This window comes from Neopsephotus bourkii, unplaced genomic scaffold (genome assembly GCF_033783945.1).
Source record: "Neopsephotus bourkii isolate Nb327-2 ecotype Australia unplaced genomic scaffold, CSIRO-AGI_Nbou_v1 NB_1594, whole genome shotgun sequence".
Classification (NCBI taxonomy): domain Eukaryota; kingdom Metazoa; phylum Chordata; class Aves; order Psittaciformes; family Psittacidae; genus Neopsephotus; species Neopsephotus bourkii.
The window spans coordinates 737,162-756,168 of record NW_026902070.1 but is presented as its reverse complement, the minus strand read 5'-3'; the positions used below and the strand labels follow the sequence as shown (position 1 = coordinate 756,168).

The following is a 19,007-nucleotide window of genomic DNA, read 5'->3' as shown; positions in this document are numbered from 1 at the left end:
AGGCTGGGTGGATACCTCATAGCAGCCTTCCAGTATCTGAAGAGGGCCTATAGGGATGCTGGGGAAGGACTCTTCATTAGGGACTGTAGTGATAGGACAAGGGGTAACAGTTTAAAACTTAAAGAGGGGAAGTTTAGATTGGATATATGGAAGAAATTCTTTCCTGTTAGGGTGGTGAGGCACTGGAATGGGTTGCCCAGGGAGGTTGTGAATGCTCCATCCATGGCAGTGTTCAAGGCCATGTTGGACAAAGCCTCAGGTGACACAGTTTAGTGTGAGGTGTCCCTGCCCATGGCAGGGGGGTTGGAACTTGATGATCTTAAGGTCCTTTCCAACCCTAACTGTTCTATGATTCTATGATTCGAGGGAGAAGAGAACATTAGGAAAACTGAAAGAAATTGCTGGCTGCATCTCGCAGACTCTAGACTTGAGACAATAAGCACTAAATTTGTAACAAGTAAAAGTAAAAGAAGCCATCATAGAACAGGCAAAAGAAGGAGAAGCACACTCTGGATGAACATTACATACACCTCCTTGGTCCCAGAATCCTCCCCAAAAGTCCCTATATGTACACAGTAGAGGGGCAGTAGTGCAGAATGACTTTGATTCACAGACAAAACAGCTTAGCTTGTATAACAAGAGACCTTTTCTGTTTAGACACAGTTCAATAAGTACAAAGCTGATACATATTATGTCATCGATGCAAGAGACTAAGTGAAGCAGAAGCTGAGCCATGGACATGTGTCCTGGGTTAGCTGTAACAATTTTTCTCCTTCCTAGTAGCTGGTGCAGGGCCGTGTTTTGGCTTTAGCCTGAGAAGATTCCCAGTAATACACCAATGTCTTAGTTGTTCCTCAGTAGCACTTAACTCTGATCAATGACTTTTCAGTCTCTCATGCTCTGTGAGAGAGGAGGGGCACATGAAGCCAGGAGGAAGCAAAAGTAAATACGTACATCCCTAACACCAAACAAAGCAAATGTAAAAGACAAAGCACAAAGTCCCTACCAGCACTTACAGAAAAGGTGATCTGGCTCCCCTCAGTGACATTCATACATGAAAGAGGTAGGCATTATGAACTAGTCCTGACTAGATGGAGAAACCATTTCTGCTGAGACAAGATTATCCATGGGAGAAGGAATTAGAGAGGAAATTAGCAAACCTATACGGTTAGCCAAGCATAGTATTGCTGTGAGAACAATCTCAAATTTCACCAGTAAAAGCACATGGGTGGAGAAAAGAAGCATTAGGTAACTGTAACTAGTTAGTTAAAAAAGAAAAGTTAACTTCACAGACTATAAAGCTTACGTAATACAAAAGAATAAAAACACAGAATGACTCTTGCCTGGTAACACCACTCAAAGCGAGAAACAACTTGACACAAACTGTTCCGCTGACAAAAAAAAAAAAGAATAAACAAAACCAACCAAGCTCAAATTCACTTCCAATGTGTTTTAAGTCTGAATACCCCAGTGATTCAAAGCCAGCCTGGACAAAAAGTAATAGCATAATACCAACCAGATTGACAATCATTTCTTTCCTGCCTTCATACAAAAGTATTTCCAACTCTTCTGTGACAGCCGATCTCAGGTTCTACTTTTTCCTTCAGGTTACATCAACTGTGACTTGCCCTCAAGGTAGGACAGTCACTCTAACACAAAGATTAAATAGTCAAGCACACAGCTAGAATTAGAAATGTTTTCACATTCCACCACTGCCCTTAAATTGCTGTCTATGGCAGCTTCAAGAAGTATTTCCCTGTTGCTATACAGAATGTGCATGTCAGCCAGAGGGACTGACTACTCAGCAGCCACATTCAAACAAAACAAAAATAAATAGTTTTCAAGTTATAAGGTGGTATTCGTTACAACAGACAGGCATGCAATTTTGTGAGAATGCTCAACAGATTTGCAGAATGCTCAACAGACTTGCAGTCCACCTGCAGAATAGGAATGTTCTAAGAACACAGGATATATACAGTTCTTTCATTAACATGGTAGGCATGAGAAGTCTTTACTCCAGTACTTGATCAGCTTCTTCTTGATCATTCTGAAGATTTTGTGAAGAGTTAATGAAAAATCTTAACAGTTTTTGATTAAGAACAATGCATTTCAAAACCATCAAATTAAAAAAAAAAAAAAGGCAACACATGACTGTTACCAAAGAAATTACACCTTGGAACGAGTGGTTTTAATTCTTTTTGTTTGTTTGTTTTAAATGGCATGAATTCATCTTAAGCAGTGTCCGGAAACTAATGAAAGGGCTGTTTCTAAAAGGAAACTACATTTCTCAACATACAAGAGCTCTGTGTGAGAAAGCTCCACCAAAATAAGTTTGTATTGAATTATTATTTGTATCTACATCCTGTTTAGCCATTTAGGAAAAAAAGTTTAGTTCATGTTTTGTAGACTCCTTTGTGTAAAGCTTTAAAAAGGCTTCTGCTAAAAAAGGGAGGGCCCCGGTACCTATATCCTCCAATTCACACTGTGTGGCAATTCAGAACCTTCAGCCTGGATTTCCCCAACAAAAATAAAGCCATCCTTATTGTTTCCTCATGAAACAGTTGATTTTAAGCTTTAAGCAAAAGAAATACAAAGGGAATGTTGAACGATAGAAAAAAATAATCACCATTGAAAGATGTAGGACCAGGTACCGAGACCATCTAAGGACCCTTTTCTGGCTTAATTACAGCAGCACAGCACTGAAATTTAATTAAGGCTTGCTTACGCTTTGGACACCTATTTGAAGTGACACCTACCTCAAGATGCTACAGCTTACATTCAGGTGGCTCCTTATCTTCAAGCTAGTTACGGAAGGACAGCACACCCTCTCACACTATCTTACAAAGAAGCTTCCAGCATACACATATGAGGTCTCTCACGATTATGTGATAGGTCTTTTAGCGCCTGAAGCAAGCCTAGTTACTCAGGTTAGTCTTCAATAAAATCCATGCTTCTTCTTTACACATATTTCTGAAGGCAAATGTAATTGGGTTCCTATCAAAACCAAAATAAGAGTCCATCCAAAGCAGAGCAGGAGATGAAAAGCGTAGGTGGAACACCCTCATTCACAAGGAGTAAGCACAGAAGATCACAGCCAGCATCAAAAGAAATCAACCAGCACAACTGCAGATTTACACCTATTTCCTGAAACCTGAGGACACAAACTGTTAAAGCTGATCACTTTTATTTCATACCAAATTCTGAGAATCCTGGATAAGGAGTCAAAATGAGTCTGAAGCATTTTTACAGCACAGAAGGTACTGCAGATGCAGACACTCATCAGATTCAAACTACCATAGGCCCTCTATGACCCCATACATAATTGCTTTTCATTTTATTTATTAATATTCTTGGCTGACCAAGTAGAAGGTCATATACTAGAATAATCCTGTATTTCACCACAAGAAATACATTTTAAATACAACTTGTATACTATATTTCTGTAAGAGAAAATCAAAACAAGCCTTGGGGAGAAAAAAAAACAAAAAAGCACTAGGTCCAAAAAACCACTCCAAGACCAACCAACCCTCAAAAATACCACATCACAACTGTGAAGTCCTCACCGCACAGAGATGTTTGTTTAAATTATCTCAATCTCATGATCACTGTAAAATGTATTTAATTTTATTAAACCACTGCTCTGCTTTTAGGCTTTTTGAAAAAAACATGTATGACACCGAGTTCTAAAAACATGTTTTCTTTCACATTTACAGAGGTACAGAGGTACTTTCACATTACAGAGGCATTTCTAAGACAAAAATGTGCTCAAATTACCAGATACTTGTCTCGTGACACCACACAAAAGCAACTGACTCTTCCATGTTTGAGCTTTATTTTATATAAAGATGCAACTCAATAAATGCTATGATAATATCTATATAATAATAAATAGATAACAACACAATCTAATTGTATGGTACAGGAACTAGCCCCAAGCCAAATTATTTTCAAATGTTGCTCAAAAGAATAGGAATAGAAATTTATTGTTTGGAAATCAGATTTTATTTCTGTGGTTTTCATTTTTCTGGGTTTGGCTTTACCCTGTTTTGAGAATTCATTTCACACTTTCCCCATGTGGAGGAAAAAAAAACAAACCAAAAAACCCCGAAGTGGCTTGTCTTCTTCCTAAAAAACTTGGTGCTTCTTCCCTTTCCTCTTGAACTTCATTCCCTTCTGGTTGTTTGCTGGGATCTGTTTTAAGCAATGGAATTCACATTAACTTTCCTGAAAAATGCAGCAGTCAGACATTAATTCCACCACATAAAACAGTTTAGAACTGCTGCTCAGAGACTGTATACAGGCATTTCAAAATCAGGAGATTCCAAAACCAGCTGTACAGTCCTTTGTCTCTTAAACACACTGACTCAGCTAAAGTTGACGTAGGTCAGCTTTGCCATTTTGATAGTGACAGCACTGAAAATTACATTCTTTGCCACATACTGCTATTTGCCCCTTCAGTTCACAGGGGAAATCCAAAATCGGTGAGGAAAATCAAGAAGCTGTCCTCCATGAAAAAGTACTAAAATTCTATCAGATGTTAAACTTTCAAACCAAATATAGTTGGTAAGTAGGACCATATCATTAAATTACAGGTAAAAACCCTAGAAAACTTGTACCAATTTTGTAATCTAATGTTATGCTAACATAACATAAAGTAATGAAAGCTAGCAAGAACTGTGTGAAGATCAAATAACATCTGGACCATGACCTCTAAAATAAATGCGTATTTTTCCTTAGAAACCCACTAATATTTGCATATACCCATGATGTGTTGGTGAATTTTTTCCTATCAGAGCCAGAACCTACATTTGAGATCACTATCACAGCTTCCAACAAGATCAACAAAAAGATGCTTAACTTTTAAGCATCCCAAAGCTATCTGTTTCACACATGTTAAAACACCCTTTTTATTCACTGGTTTATCTAACTCACTGCTTTATCTAACAACCTTTTTGACTGCCACCCCTCAGCTTTATTAGTGAGCAACGCAGAGCTACCGAAAGCTGAAGAAAGGGCAATCTGACTCAACCTATCCTTCAAAATAGGTAGCTACTTGTTTTTCAAGAAAAATCTGTCTTTTGAAAATACTCATGTTTACACAGTATTTTGGTACATTCTGATGCTGATCTGTTTCTTAATCCATAAGCTATGGTTTCTAAAGGCACCTGAAAATTTAAAATAGACATATACTTCATTTATTACATGAATGCAATACAGACAGACAAGATACAGAATTTATTATGAATTTTGCACCTAGATTAATATAAACATTTTTTTTCCCCCAGTTGAAATGTGGGTTTGTAAAAGCTATGAGAAACTCCTTAATCAAGTGCCTTTTGGATGAATTCCAAAGCAAACAAATGTGACAGAAGAGAAACTTTCTAGACTACACATTAAGTCTAAACAGAAACTTGCAAATAACAGTAAGCAGAAACTGGACACCTTAATTGGGTTGACATCTGTACTTTGTTTACCCCTTCAAATGCAGCAAGGCACTGAACCATTTGATTTGTTTTATAAGAAGCAAGAAATATCTGAACAAACAGCAATCATTTAGATTTACAGTTTAATCATAACCATATTAATGCTTATGCATAAAAAGTGACTTAATCTCACCCTCTCTAATTTAAGCAACAAAACATTCTCCCACTGAAAGCCCTATAGGTCTTGCTTCCTCCTAGAAGCTTAACCGAATAGGAAATAGTTCTATTACGCTGTAAATCCCCAGGGAACTACAGACAAGGGAACTCATAAAATTGTGAAGCACAATCTCCTGTAAACAATGTTAAGGCACACAAAAAATAATGAGGTGGCTGGCGAGAGCAAACACAGCTTCACTAACAGCAAATCATACCTGACCAATTTGGTGGCCTTGTACGATGGGACTACAGAAATGATGGACAGGGGCAAAGCGGTTGATGTCGTCGACCTGGACTTGTGCAAAGCGTTCAACACTGTCCCACACACAGTTGGACACTGTATCTGAATTGAAGCAACATGGATTTGATAGATGGACCACCCAGTGGATAAGGAATTGGCTGGATGGCCACAAACAGAGTTGCAGGCAATGGCTCCATGTCCAACTGGATTCCAGTAATGAGTGGTGTCCCTCAGGGATCAGTGTAGTGACTGGTCTTGCTCAACATCTTTGTCGCTGACATGGACAGTGGGATTGAGTGCGCCCTCAGCAAGTTTGCCGATGACACCAAGCTGTGTGGTTCGCTTGGTACACTGGAGCGAAGAAATGCCATCCAGAGGGACCCTGACACGCTTGTGAGGTGGGCTGATGCCAACCTCATGAAGTTTAGCCATGCCAAGTGCAAGGTCCCACACCTGGGTCAGAGCAATCCCAGGCACAGCTACAGGTTGGGCAAAGAAGAGATTCAGAGCAGCCCTGCGGAGAAGGACTCGGGGGTGTTGATCGATGAGAAAATGAACATGAACCGGCTTCAGTGTGCGCTTGCAGCCCAGAAACCAGCCATATGCTAGGTTGCATCAAAAGGCTGAAAGAGGTGATCCTAGCCCCCTACTCTGCTCTCCTGAGACCCAACTTGGTGCACTCTGTGCAGTTCTGGGTCCCCAACACAAAAAGGACATGGAACTGTTGGAACAAGTCCAGAGGATGGCCACAAGGATAATCAGGGGACTGCAGCACCTCCTGTATGAAGATATGCTGAGAAAGTTGGGGCTGCTCAGCCTGGAGAAGAGAAGGCTGCGTGGAGACCTACAAGGATGCCAGACAGGGACTCTTCATTAGGGACTGTAGTGATAGGACAAAGGGTAATGAGTTCAAATTTAAGCAGGGGAAATTTAGGTTAGATATAAGGAAGACGTTCTTTACTGTGAGGATGATGAGGCACTGGAGTGGGTTGCCCAAGGAAACGTGAATGCTCCATCCCTGGTGGTGTTCAACGCCAAGATGGACAAGGCTTTGAGCAACCTGGGCTAGTGGATGGTGTCCCTGGCCATGGCAGGAATTAGATGATCTTAAGGTCCTTTCAGTTCTGACCATTTTACAATTCTATGATTCTATCTTCTAAGAGTCTTTCCAGGTATCCTTGATGAAAGACTGTCTACTCAATAAATTACCCTTATCAAGCAATTTAATAAGTTCTGCATGAAAATAATAAGCTGCTCCAATGCCTGTTTAATTGAAGTAAATAAGGCAAAAGAAGAAAGGGAAACTACTTAGCAGCACCTCTGAATTGTAACCTGTCACACAAATAACTCCTCGCTCTAGTTTTAACTTTGGGGTTCTGTACACAATGACCCGTATGTTTATTTACAGAAAGCTGAAAAAGTATATGACAACAAGTTTCCAAATGACAAAGGAACAAACATTTCTCTCTGTTTGCTCTGTGTATGACAAAGAGTCACAGAATGGTCTGGACTGGAAGTGACTTTAAAGATCATCCAGTTCCAACCCCCCTGCCATGGTCAGGGACACCTTCCACTAGACCAGGTTGCTCAAACCCCCATCCAACCTGGGGCTTGAAGAGCTTAAACTGTAGCAAGAGAGATTAACAGGAGATGTAAGTTAGATCTTAATAAAAAGAGTGTGTAAAAGAAAACAGTTCTGTAGAATAGAGCTTGTCAAGCTCAGGAAGAGAGTGCTAGAGGACATTATGACATCTGCTGGGGTATTTTAGAGAACATGTCTGGTCCAAGCTGGTTTTACTGTAGCTCACCCTGCTTCTGAGCTAGGGATGTATTAGATGACACTCCTTTCAGCCCTATTTGTCAGGATTCTACCACATGAAAATTAAAAACAGAATCATTTGTGCATCAAGGCAGACTCTGTTTCTGAGGCTTCACATACTTCACCCATTGGTGCCACGAAATCCTGCATCAGCACACATTAATCCATTAATTCATCATTAAGCACTTTTCTTAATTAAGCTTTTCATTAAAAATGAAGCATTTCAACCCTGACACACCCAAAACAGCCACTGAAAAGACCTTTACAGAAAGATCTTCCCTAGCACCCCAAATAGCTCTTGAAAAGCTCCACAAAGAATTAAAGCTCACTCTTCAAATAAGGAATCAGGTTTTAGTACAAAATGAAGACACTCACATCAGAAAGTTACCCAAGCTAGTTTAAGAAGGAATAAAGCTATGCTCAGTGCCTGAATAGCAACACAAAATACCTGCAGCGGTTAGACATACTGAGCATGCCACAGTAGAAATTCATGTACAACTTTGGTAAATAAAGTTTTATCACCACATTTGCTGACTATACGACAGTGCGAACAGTGCTGGAATTTGAGGGAAACAGATTCTAGCATACAATTTACCTAAAAATGTTTCATCTGCACACACACCCTTCCACCACCACCTTTCACCCCAGCAAACAAATGGAAAACTTAAAACACTGCTAAAACTGGAGGAAATTAAAAACCAACACTAAGAAACAAGTCTGAGGTACAAAGAAAGTGAAATCTTAGAACAAAAAAAACATTATTTTTGTCAGTGGCAAGAAGTCTGATCTAACAGAGGAGGATAGGATGAAGTTTAGTGACATCAGAGAACTGAAGAAAACAAACATGATGCTTAAAGGACTATAGATCAGAATGGGAGTATAGAAAATAGATAACGAATAACTGAACTGTGAGATGAAAGAGGATGGTGATGAACATTAGCTGATTACACTGGGCTAATTCCATAAGCAGCTGAATCAAAAACATTAAACATGCAGAACCATGAAACATGCCAGAAACCACAGGCACCACTTATCTCAAGTACAATGGGCAGCATTAAAGAATACATCCCAGGAGACGTCCACAAAGAAACGATCGACCCCTTCACCATGCGGTCATCTGCCAAGAGATGTGTTGCCAACAGACCCGTCAAGCAGTATTTCACCCCCAAAGCCAAGATTAGCACGATCAGAGTCACTGGAGATGTTGAATCATTATGGTTCAAGCCAAGAAATAACAAGCAGTGGATCAACTGCGAGATGGTCTGCCTCAACTACTGGGGACTCGGACTCTCAGTCTTCACCCTGCAAACAGCTGGACCTGAGGGATATATCTATCAGATCAAATCCACTTACTATATCCAGTTCAAGGAGTTCATCTGGCCTACCAACAAACCCAGAGGGGGAAAACAGGGCCTTCTGCTCGAAACTCAGAAGGCGATTATCAGAGGAGCTAGAGAAGGAAAATCATCTGTGGGCATTAATAACCACAACCCTGGGGCATGGTGATCACGGAGTTACGCAGGTTTCCCAAGCCTGTCCCGAAGGACACACTGGCACAGAATGGTCAGAGATTAAGAGAATTTGGCTTCAGCCCTGTACTAACTAGAACTGATAGCTGCAGTCTTGCGGCTCTTGCCATGTGTATTTATCTCAAACAGGTCATGCAGATGTATTTAATACAACTTGGAATTAGGAAGGCCTGTGCACTGCACCACGTGTTTCTCCTCAACAAGAAGAAAACCTACTGAAAGCACACAGGAGTACTGTTCCTCAAAGAGCAAGAATAAGCAAAAATGGTAGGTCACATTTTGGCCTGAGATGCAACATTTATAAAATAACTACACAACAATTTGTGTTTCTGTGCTCTTAAAGAGGATGTCAAAAGGGCTGAGTGAACAAGGTGGGTCTAGCACTTTAACAGACAGCTAAGACATTGAAGGTGCAAGTTTGGGAAGCCTTGCAACAAACACTGCTGCAAAGGGAGGTACAAGAGATTTCCTACATTCATACAGGCAACTCTGACAGTACCAGAAAAAGAAATCTAAAAGTCTCTGTTACAACATGCCATGTGACAGCTGTAAGTAACCCCTGCTTTCCAGGACGCAAAGATGCCACTTCTTACATGTTACCGGTTTCTGAAAGCCTGTTGCCCAGAATGGCATCTGAAATACTAACACGTTTAATTACTCAAAAGCTACCTTTTCAAATATAAGTATGTGTATCTATACACATTTATACCAGTAGATCCATTGTATGAAGTTACAGTGCCTATTAAACACTATCATTTTCTACTCTTCAACAACACAGTATCCAGCAATATAAATCCACTAAAAATGGGAAGAGTGTGAGCAATTACAGAACAATAAATACAACTAAAACAGCTGGATGCAAATACTATGAACAGTATTTATTACTGATACTGTTTCTACTTGCAAATCACCTGTTTGAGTCTTATTTATGTAACTGTACAAAGTAGAGGATATGATTACACACAGAGAGCAGTGCATGCAAATTTTGCATATTTACAGTGGCACTTTTCAACACAATGCCGAACGGCCCAGTCAGACTCCAGGAATCCTTGCAAATTAACTTGCTTCTTTGCAAACCTCACGCCTATGCACAGTCCCCACCTCTGGACTACAGAACATCAAAGACAAAAAAAATGTCATGAAGAGACATTTCCAGTCTTTTTGCCCCCTCTATATATCAGATGATACAGCTAATTGCTGCACTGAACACTTGCCACTTGGTAAGTTAGCATGCCCTACTACTGTCTTTCTGAGTTCACAGTCACAGGGCATGTATCTGACTTTTCCACTGGATATTGTCAGGGTTTTTAATACCTTTACTTTGCAATGTACTTGCAGTTTACATTTTAAATTGATTATTCACTTAAAATAATTATTTATTTCTGTAATTAAAGATACTACTTTGCAAACTGTACAAAAAAGGGATGCTCAGCAGAGGCCACTAGGAAAATTCCATGCTCACACAATCACCCCTTGCATAACTTGAGCCTACAGGAGTAGTTTATCTTACACATAGACCAGCCACTGAAGCAAAACACATCATTTTGCCAGTACTTTGTTTTCTGGAAAGACAGCAACACTGAAGATCAGGAATCCTGACTTCCAAAGAGAAGATGCAAAACAGTGTTTATGTACAGGATAAACTGTTACACAGCTTCGATAAATACGAACTGAAAAGCAAATTGTCTAAACAGAAAATATTTGAGACTCTTGAAATGAGGATCTGAGCTTTTCTCCCTAGTCCTCCCTAAAGTTAGTGGTCTGTGGAACACCACTCCTGTTTCCTAGAACAGGAAGGGGCCACAGACAGCAGAGACGAGTCAAGAGGAATACAACCTAAATTCATTGAGTCCCTACTTTAGGACAAAGCTCTGTTGCAGCCTGCAAGTTTGCCAGACACCTCATTCTGTGCAAAAAACTAACAAATCGCTATCTTGGCAAACCCCACCTTTCTCAGAGAAATCAATCTGCAGCTGTTAGAGGTTGTTGAAGGACTGCAAGTACAATGTGTATCAGTTATTTGCTTGGGAAGTAATGCTGTTGCAGCAGCACAGGTTGGACCAAATTGCTGAGCTCTTTAAGCAGATAATGTGGCTCTGGCCGAAAGAAGAGGTTGCTTAGCAATTCCAGGACGGTTTACTTTAACCAATAAACTCTGTGGAGAGAAGAGCAAAAAACTGTATTCTGATCCTCACTCCTAGCCCAGCCTTGATGATTTCCCACTTCACCTGTCTTTACTTGCCCCATGGGCACAGGAAATCACAATTCTTTATTTCAGAAAAGTAGAAGAGAAAGTCGCATAGCAAAAATATCCACAGCACATCTAACCATTCACATGCACAGAAGAACTCTTGCATCAGGACATTCTGCCTTTCTCCTGTTCAAGTTGGTAGCAATGCACACCACAACCCGCATGGCTCAAGCAGCTTGACTATGGATTTGCAGCAACAAAGTGGACATAGACCCATCAAATGTAGGTTACTGCCAAAACTCTGGTAGATAGCAAGAACCTTTTATTTAAGGCTCAAAGTTGAAAAGATTTGTACCTTTCCTTTCCAGCAGTCTACCCACAGAATATCAACACTGACTGTGAATGGAATTATCCACATTTCCCAAAGGGTAGCACATAAAGCGATTTTTTCCTGCTGCCCTTTTGTGCCTTTGTTTTGCTGCTCATGTCAAGGACATGACATGGGAAAGGGAGGAGTAGACAGGATATGCTATATGAGCACAAGCACTGTTATTACTTTAACTTAGCATTTTCCAGTGGGAAACCACATTGGGGAGGGGAAGAGTCTCACAGGAAGCCTTTCATACAGTAAGTCAGGCTGGCTCCTGAACCTTTCCAAATACACTCCCATGATCACCTCCTATTCCATGACTGCCTTTAGTTACTACCTCAGTTGAATTCTTTTCAGAGGTTCCACTCTACCACTTCATGAACAAATGTTATTACTATTTTGCTCTATCATCAAATTCCTTACCACACCAGCTGTTTCCAGTCAAACCATTTCATGACATGAATTTATCATTATAAACAAAGACAAACGTAAGTTAATCCAAAGTAAACCAGAGAACTAAAAGCACATTGGCATCATTTACTATACTCACTGTATATAAATTATAGTAAGCACAGTCATATAAATGCATCATTTTTTTCCACATATCACTGCACAAATTCAAGCCAAGAGGCCACTAATACCTAAATATCCGTTACTCATCAGTGTCAGGAAGAAGATGCCAACATTGATGCAATGCTGCTAGAGTGCATCCCTTTTGGCATACCCACTATCTAAGAACCAGAAAGCTCTACAGAGAGCTTTTCAGTATCCTTATTGTATTGCTGTCAAATTAATGTTTCCTAATAATTTATCTACTGATGCCACATTCTGTAATCACGGAAAACTGTTACTTTCTGATTTCCTAAAAAGGGACAATATTCTCAGGTAGGTTTTTTTCTAACACACACCAGCAAAGGAACAAATTTCCACTAGGTTTTTCAGTATGGTTCTCACCAGTGCAAAGGCTTCTGTCCTAGTTTCATTATCCAAAATAGCAAGCAATAGGTAAATTACTTTTCTGCTTATTCCTGGAGTCACATTTAGGGGGTAGGGACAGGAAGGAACTACCCTTGTTCAAAAAAGTTTACTATTACATGTAAACAGCTGAGAAGGAAAGATGTCTCAAAGCCTAGTACAGAGTATCAGAGAGCCTTTTAGAGAAGATGTGCAGGCATACAATCATGCACAGTTTCTGAGATGAAGTCCTAAATAGCTATGAAGTGGAAAACATCCCATCATAAAAACTGTCTCAGAAGACAACAAGTTCTGGATTATTATTCCTCTGAAGCTCATACAGGCTGAACTCTCCATTGATATTCTACTAGGATTTTTACTTGGTTAAGAAAATTAAATCAGCAATGGAAAGGAAGTTAATGGTATCATGGTAAATTTTGCTACAAGCTGTCATATGCTTGCAATCTCCATAGACACACAGATTCAAGAAGTAATTTATCTGCCTGTTCCCACACTTCCAACTGTCACGTCTGACTCAGACACTAGTATGGCAGAAAAAGCAGGAACAAGAAGCTGAAATGACTGATACTTCTGCCAAAAGGCGTGAAGAAGCTGCGTGAAACACACAGAGGAAATGGAAGTCTACTTTGGTTGGTTGTCTTTTTAATCCAAGAAGTTTTCATTTAAGTTTAGGGTAGTGTTTTATTTTAGGATACACATCTTTCAGATTCAGATCTTTACAAATATCTAAACAGTTTTTATATTAACCACCCCTGCTTTTCCACTATCCCCCTCAAGGGTATATACATGTAAGTAATCTCATCTGGTTTAACCCCCCCAAAATGGGTACCACGTCTCTTTCTGCACTCTTGCAAAGATCTGTAGTTTTCCTAGCTCAGGACAACGAAGCTTTATCCTCTTAGTCATGGTGGCTGAAGGCATCACAGGCTCTTTTGCCATGGGTAACTACATAAACCCTCCCTCCATCTCGTAATCCATACAGGCCTGAAAAACAGGAAGCCTATTTAATGGAGTAGTACAGCTGAAGTAATGGGTGCTCAAGAGTGGAACTGATAAGCAGCTCGATAACAGACTAACAATTGAGATGTCTGTAGTCCAATGGACTAAGAGCCTTTGCAACGTACTTGCAGCACTGTACAATGAGGACATGCAGAACAGGACGTGTCCAGGTAATACTGTACAAACCAAATACATGGTGCTGGAAAGGACTGTCATTTGAGAGACTGTTTAGCTTTTGGATAAAAATCAATCAAAACAACAAAGTCTATTAAGTCTGCAAAACAGCATACAGTAGAAAGCACACAAGACACAAGGAATTAATTAAATGGAAAATACGAATTGGAATTTTGTTTACTGACCTCAATAAGGAGCACCATACTTGCTAGCTACCAGACATTCGCATACCTGAGCAGCAAATCCAGTAACCAAGTTACATGACTGAGCATGAGCAGGGCACAGTGGGGAAGGAGAAACTATCACTCTGTGCTTCCTTCAGCAGATCTTCCTTCAGCAGATCTTCCTTCAGCTGTGCTCCTGCTTCAGCAGATCTCTCCCTTTACTCTGACACCAAAGTTGTCCAAACCCACTCTCCAGTCAGACCACCTGAAAACTCACCTTTCTAATGACAAGCATTTCTGTATCAGCAAGTACTCTCAGTACCTAGCACTTTCCCAAAGGAACTATTTTATCCTTGAAATGGGATGCATGTCCTGCCTCTACACTGTGGTCACAGAGTAGTGCATTTGTGGAGGCTCTTAAGTCTACTCATTCTCCTTGCTTTCCTTCCTTAAATACCAGCAGTCAATGAAATCAGTTTCTCACAGCATTTTCATAAGTAAAGCTAACACTTTATATTTTGTTATTTAAAATGTTTGATGAAATTAAATATTATGCTGCCCAAAAGGTCACAATATTAGTTATCAATTATCACTATAACTGCAGCTACCACAACTTAGCAGTGCACTGCAGGATACACACCACACTTAGCTATTTTAAACCAAAACAGAAAGGGTGTCTTTCACTATACATTATACTTGCTTATACATGATTCTGCAACATGCATACATTTATACTTGGACACAGAATCACAGAATCATAGAATAGTTACGGTTGGAAAGGACCTTAAGATCATCAAGTTCCAACCCCCTCTTATGATACCCTCTCAAATTAATCTGGACAACTTGCTATAGCCTTCTAAAGAGTTGACAGATGGCTTGCATACCTTGCAGCCATTAAAATCTCATACTGTAACCCTCTCTGATCCTTCAAGATAAGCATACTCTTATCACATAGGAATTTGGAGAAAGTCTTCCTGAGGAACTTAAATACCACAGGAAAATATGCCTTTGACTGTGGAAGCAGCAGATTCATCCATGAGGATTTTGTCAATATTGCCCAAATCTGTCATTTTCTGCCATTTAGAAAATAGTCTTTCAGCTGTTGAAAACAGGATGCGCATCTCATGGGGAAAAAAAAACAAAAAAAAAAACAACCCCAAGCAAGTACTAAATCCTACCTGAACTAAATTCTAAGACTAAGAGCAAAAATTAAGCTTTGCAATGCTGTCACCAACAGTTAATGGTGGTACCTAGTGCTCATCACCTACAATTTTGACTGTACAGCCTAATAAAACAGTAAGTGGTATGTGCCAGACTTCCTCCTTAAAAGTATTAGCAGAAGGAGCAGCACGCCCACTCCAAAAGCTTCAGGATTTGAAGCATGATTTGAGCAAGTGTCTTACACATTGCGTAATCTGAGCTTACACAATGAATTTCTACAAAATACCCTCTTCGTCTAACTGTTCTCATCATTAACTGGAATAACTGAAAGCAGGAAAAGGGGAAAAAAAAAAACCAATCAAAATCCAACACCTAAAACAAACAACTTAGTACATTTGGGACATATGTTTGAAGTAAACCTCATACTTCTTTTAAATAACTTAATTATGTTTGGTAAATTCAACTTAACAGCATTTGGCAAATATTATGGCACTTCAGACAAAGCTTAGAACAATTATGACATTACTCAAACATCATGGATACTTAAATGTGTACAAACCCTTCAATTACAGTAGGCCAAAACTAATACACATGACTTCTGAACTTTCTTACAGCTTAAGTGGTGGACTGAATTTTTCTTTACCTGTTTAATTAAAGAATGTTTTTTCTGTCCTAGTACTAGTAAGTCTTTGAGAGGACAAAACCATGCTGTAGCCTGTTTATGTAAAGTGATATGACAAAACCCTTTTGTTAACTGCATTACTTAACCCTGATCGATTCCAAAAAGGTAAGTAACTTCACTCAAATGGCATTAACACTAACAAAAATTATTTAGTCAGTTAAAACATTGTCTTACCGTGTAAATCCCAATTCTACAAACAGCAAATGAGAGCTGGATACATTCAGACATAGTCTAAAGAAATTAAAATAGAGATATTACCAATAATGTTATTTACTACAAATTAGTTTTTTTCCCATCTTTCCCCTTTCCCCTGAAAGCACCACCTAAGGCTACATTTATTTTTCTTCTGTAAGTGTGTATTAAACAAGCTGAAAAAATTCCCATATAAATTCAGATTCTGCAGATACTTACTACCTTTCTATACAGAAGCAGCTGCCAACACCATTGTACTTCCTAATTCAGTATTTCACTACAGGCCTCAAACTACGTAATGCTCCCCAGAATGCTTGTATACAACATTAACATTTTGCATGCAAGCTTTCGGTTCCATTTATTTTTATCTACTTGGGTTTAAAAACGACCTGCAAAAGACATTTTAATAGGGTAATGTGCTTTTGGCTTCTTAGAGGACTGTAAAGAGCTTCCACGTTTAAATATTACCATTTTTCTCTCCTATCATCATTCAAATTCTCTTCCTCTATTTACCAAAATAACATGTATTATTTAATATCCCCACATTTCTGAAATCATACTCCTTTAGTTTTCTGAAACTTTTATGTTCAAAAGAAAGCTCTCTACTGTCCTGAATATTTAATCTGATCTTACAGCTGTGAATAAGCATATTAAAAGCTTTTACCCTCAACTTGCTCAACTTCCAATCTGTTGTGATTCCACAATTCTATGTCTTCTGCAGTCACACAGAGAGGCTGAGGATGGATTATGAATTTCTGATGAAACAGATGAAAAACACCTTCTTTAAATAGCACAAAGAAGCCAGAAAATAAATGCAGCTCCCCAACACCAAAATAAAGCCTACTGTAGGCTTGCCTTTTTTATATACAGTACAATAAACCAGGCTTACAATGATTTATTCAGATGAATGGAGGAATTACTTTAAATAAGGTATTTGAGAAGTCATTGTAGGCAAAAATTAAAGCAACCAAGTGGAATGTTTTTACTGCATGGTAACAGGTTCACACATCACCTATATTTTAAGATGTTGAAGGTGAACTGCTGGATGTTACAGACTTCAAATAGGATCAGTGAATTATTTTCCTTTTTTTTGGCCTCTGCTTTCTAACTTCCTCCCCTCAAAACCCTGCAACTGAAATACCCATTTAATTAGAATTGTGATTTAAAAGCTTAAAAGAGAAGTCATGAGAGCTAAACAAATGTGTAGCAACATTTTTCATTAGCTGAAACTGTTAAATTTTAAATGAGTAGTATTTCACTAAACTGTCTGAAAGTCAAAAAGCACAGCAAAAAAAACTGAAAGCGAACCTCAACAGCATGGTTGATTTTGTTTTCTTACTGGAAGTGATCTAGAATATTCTTACTGACAAGGAAATGCTGCTTCAAAGCACCATTTAAATTGCCAGGATGTATTCCTTTCAGCTTTCAGAACAAACATCCAATTCTACAACTTGTGCTCTAAGTTTGCCACAGAAAAAGAAAAAAAAAAGGCACAGAAAAACAGGAGTAGTACCGACTTCGAGAAATCCTAGGTTACACAAAGTGGTGGGGTGGGGTTATAAACCATACCCATACCCCTCCTGAGAGTATTTGCAGAGCTTGTTCCAAAGGTTCTAGGGATGGAATGACTTCTCTCAGCAATCTCGTCTAGTGCTTCATTACCCTCCCAACTAGAAAGTTTCCTAATGTTTAACCTGAGTCTGCTGCAATTTAAGCTCATACTGAAACACAGGGTGATACATACAGTGATTTGTATTTTCAGGATCCTGATATATTCTATGCTGATGGCAGACTCAACTTTATATATAAAGTAAAAGATTATTTTGGGTTGCAAGGGAAGTAAACATGCAGCAGCAGCAAAGCACTGCAATTTCTCAATGTATATAGTTTGCTTTTATTCTAGACTAGTACAGCATTATACATTTTTTTCCTTTTTTTAAGTTTTGCTCAGTACTTCCAGGCTATACATTCATGGAAGAATTTAGCTGCAGTTAAAATTCTCCAGCAAGCACCACTGGACCCTTGCTTCAGTAGAATAAAGCACATCTATGCTACCTTACTTATCTGTTGTTGGGTTCGTTAATGTTTTGAAACCAATAAGCTATTAGAAGGGATGAATACTAAAATTATTATCTCCCCTTCCTACTGCCACAAATAGTGCCATTGAATGATTCCCCTAATCATTTCCCAATGAAATATTAAGCTAATCCCTTCTCCAAGCCTCCGAGATGACGCTTATGATCTGCAGTCTGTGCCATTAAAAAAGCTCATTATTTCCAATGCTGTTATCAACTTCTCTCTTATATTCACCTCTTCTCCCCCCCAGAAAAAAAAGTGTACATTCCCCTCAATATTATTTCAGTTTAATCACTGAAAAAGCATCATGATTTGATTTAAATAATTAAATGCTTAGTGGTGCTGTCCTATAGAGTATCACTCTGCTCACTGAATTACAATGTATCTGATAATATGTTGCTACACTGGGAATTTATTCTTCATACTTTCATTACTTTGGTTTCGCATCTCATCCGGGACCATTCAATTGGGCAACAAAACAATTGTTGGAGAATTTTCATTTCGTTTACTTACAGTTCATTGTTGCTTTCTGAAAGGATTTTACATGGCAAGCATGAAAGTAAAAGAAAAAAAAAAATGTAAAAATATTCCTACAAATATTACAAAAGAAAGATACCTTTTTTATACAATTCTACAAACACTTAAGTCACTTAGTATGTCTAAAGTGAACATAAGAGTCATTAGGTCAAATAGGTCTAACAATATAAGCATGCATCTATGCCATTAGGTACGCTTCTTCTGAGGCAAAACCTCGCAAACATTATTTCTCCAGCTGGAAACTGAACTCACAGCTAA

The 19,007-nt window shown here is 38.9% G+C and overlaps 1 protein-coding gene across 5 annotated transcripts in view; it reads right to left on the bottom strand.

Moving 5' to 3' along the window:
• ARL15 (ADP ribosylation factor like GTPase 15) overlaps window positions 1-19,007 on the bottom strand; it is a 93,811-nt gene that overhangs the window by 63,998 nt on the left and 10,806 nt on the right. For 2 of the 5 annotated variants that reach the window (XM_061372106.1, XM_061372108.1), the window contains exons 2-4: window positions 18,726-18,741; window positions 16,801-16,891; window positions 16,119-16,175 (exon numbers count right to left, since the gene is read on the bottom strand). The exons of 1 other annotated variant lie outside the window; for it this stretch is intronic. In XM_061372106.1, the coding sequence (XP_061228090.1) occupies window positions 16,119-16,172 (54 nt within the window). In that variant the 5' untranslated portion in view covers window positions 16,173-16,175; window positions 16,801-16,891; window positions 18,726-18,741. The remainder of the gene's footprint in view (window positions 1-16,118; window positions 16,176-16,800; window positions 16,892-18,725; window positions 18,742-19,007) is intronic. 2 more of the 5 variants (XM_061372109.1, XM_061372105.1) reach the window with 2 other exon arrangements.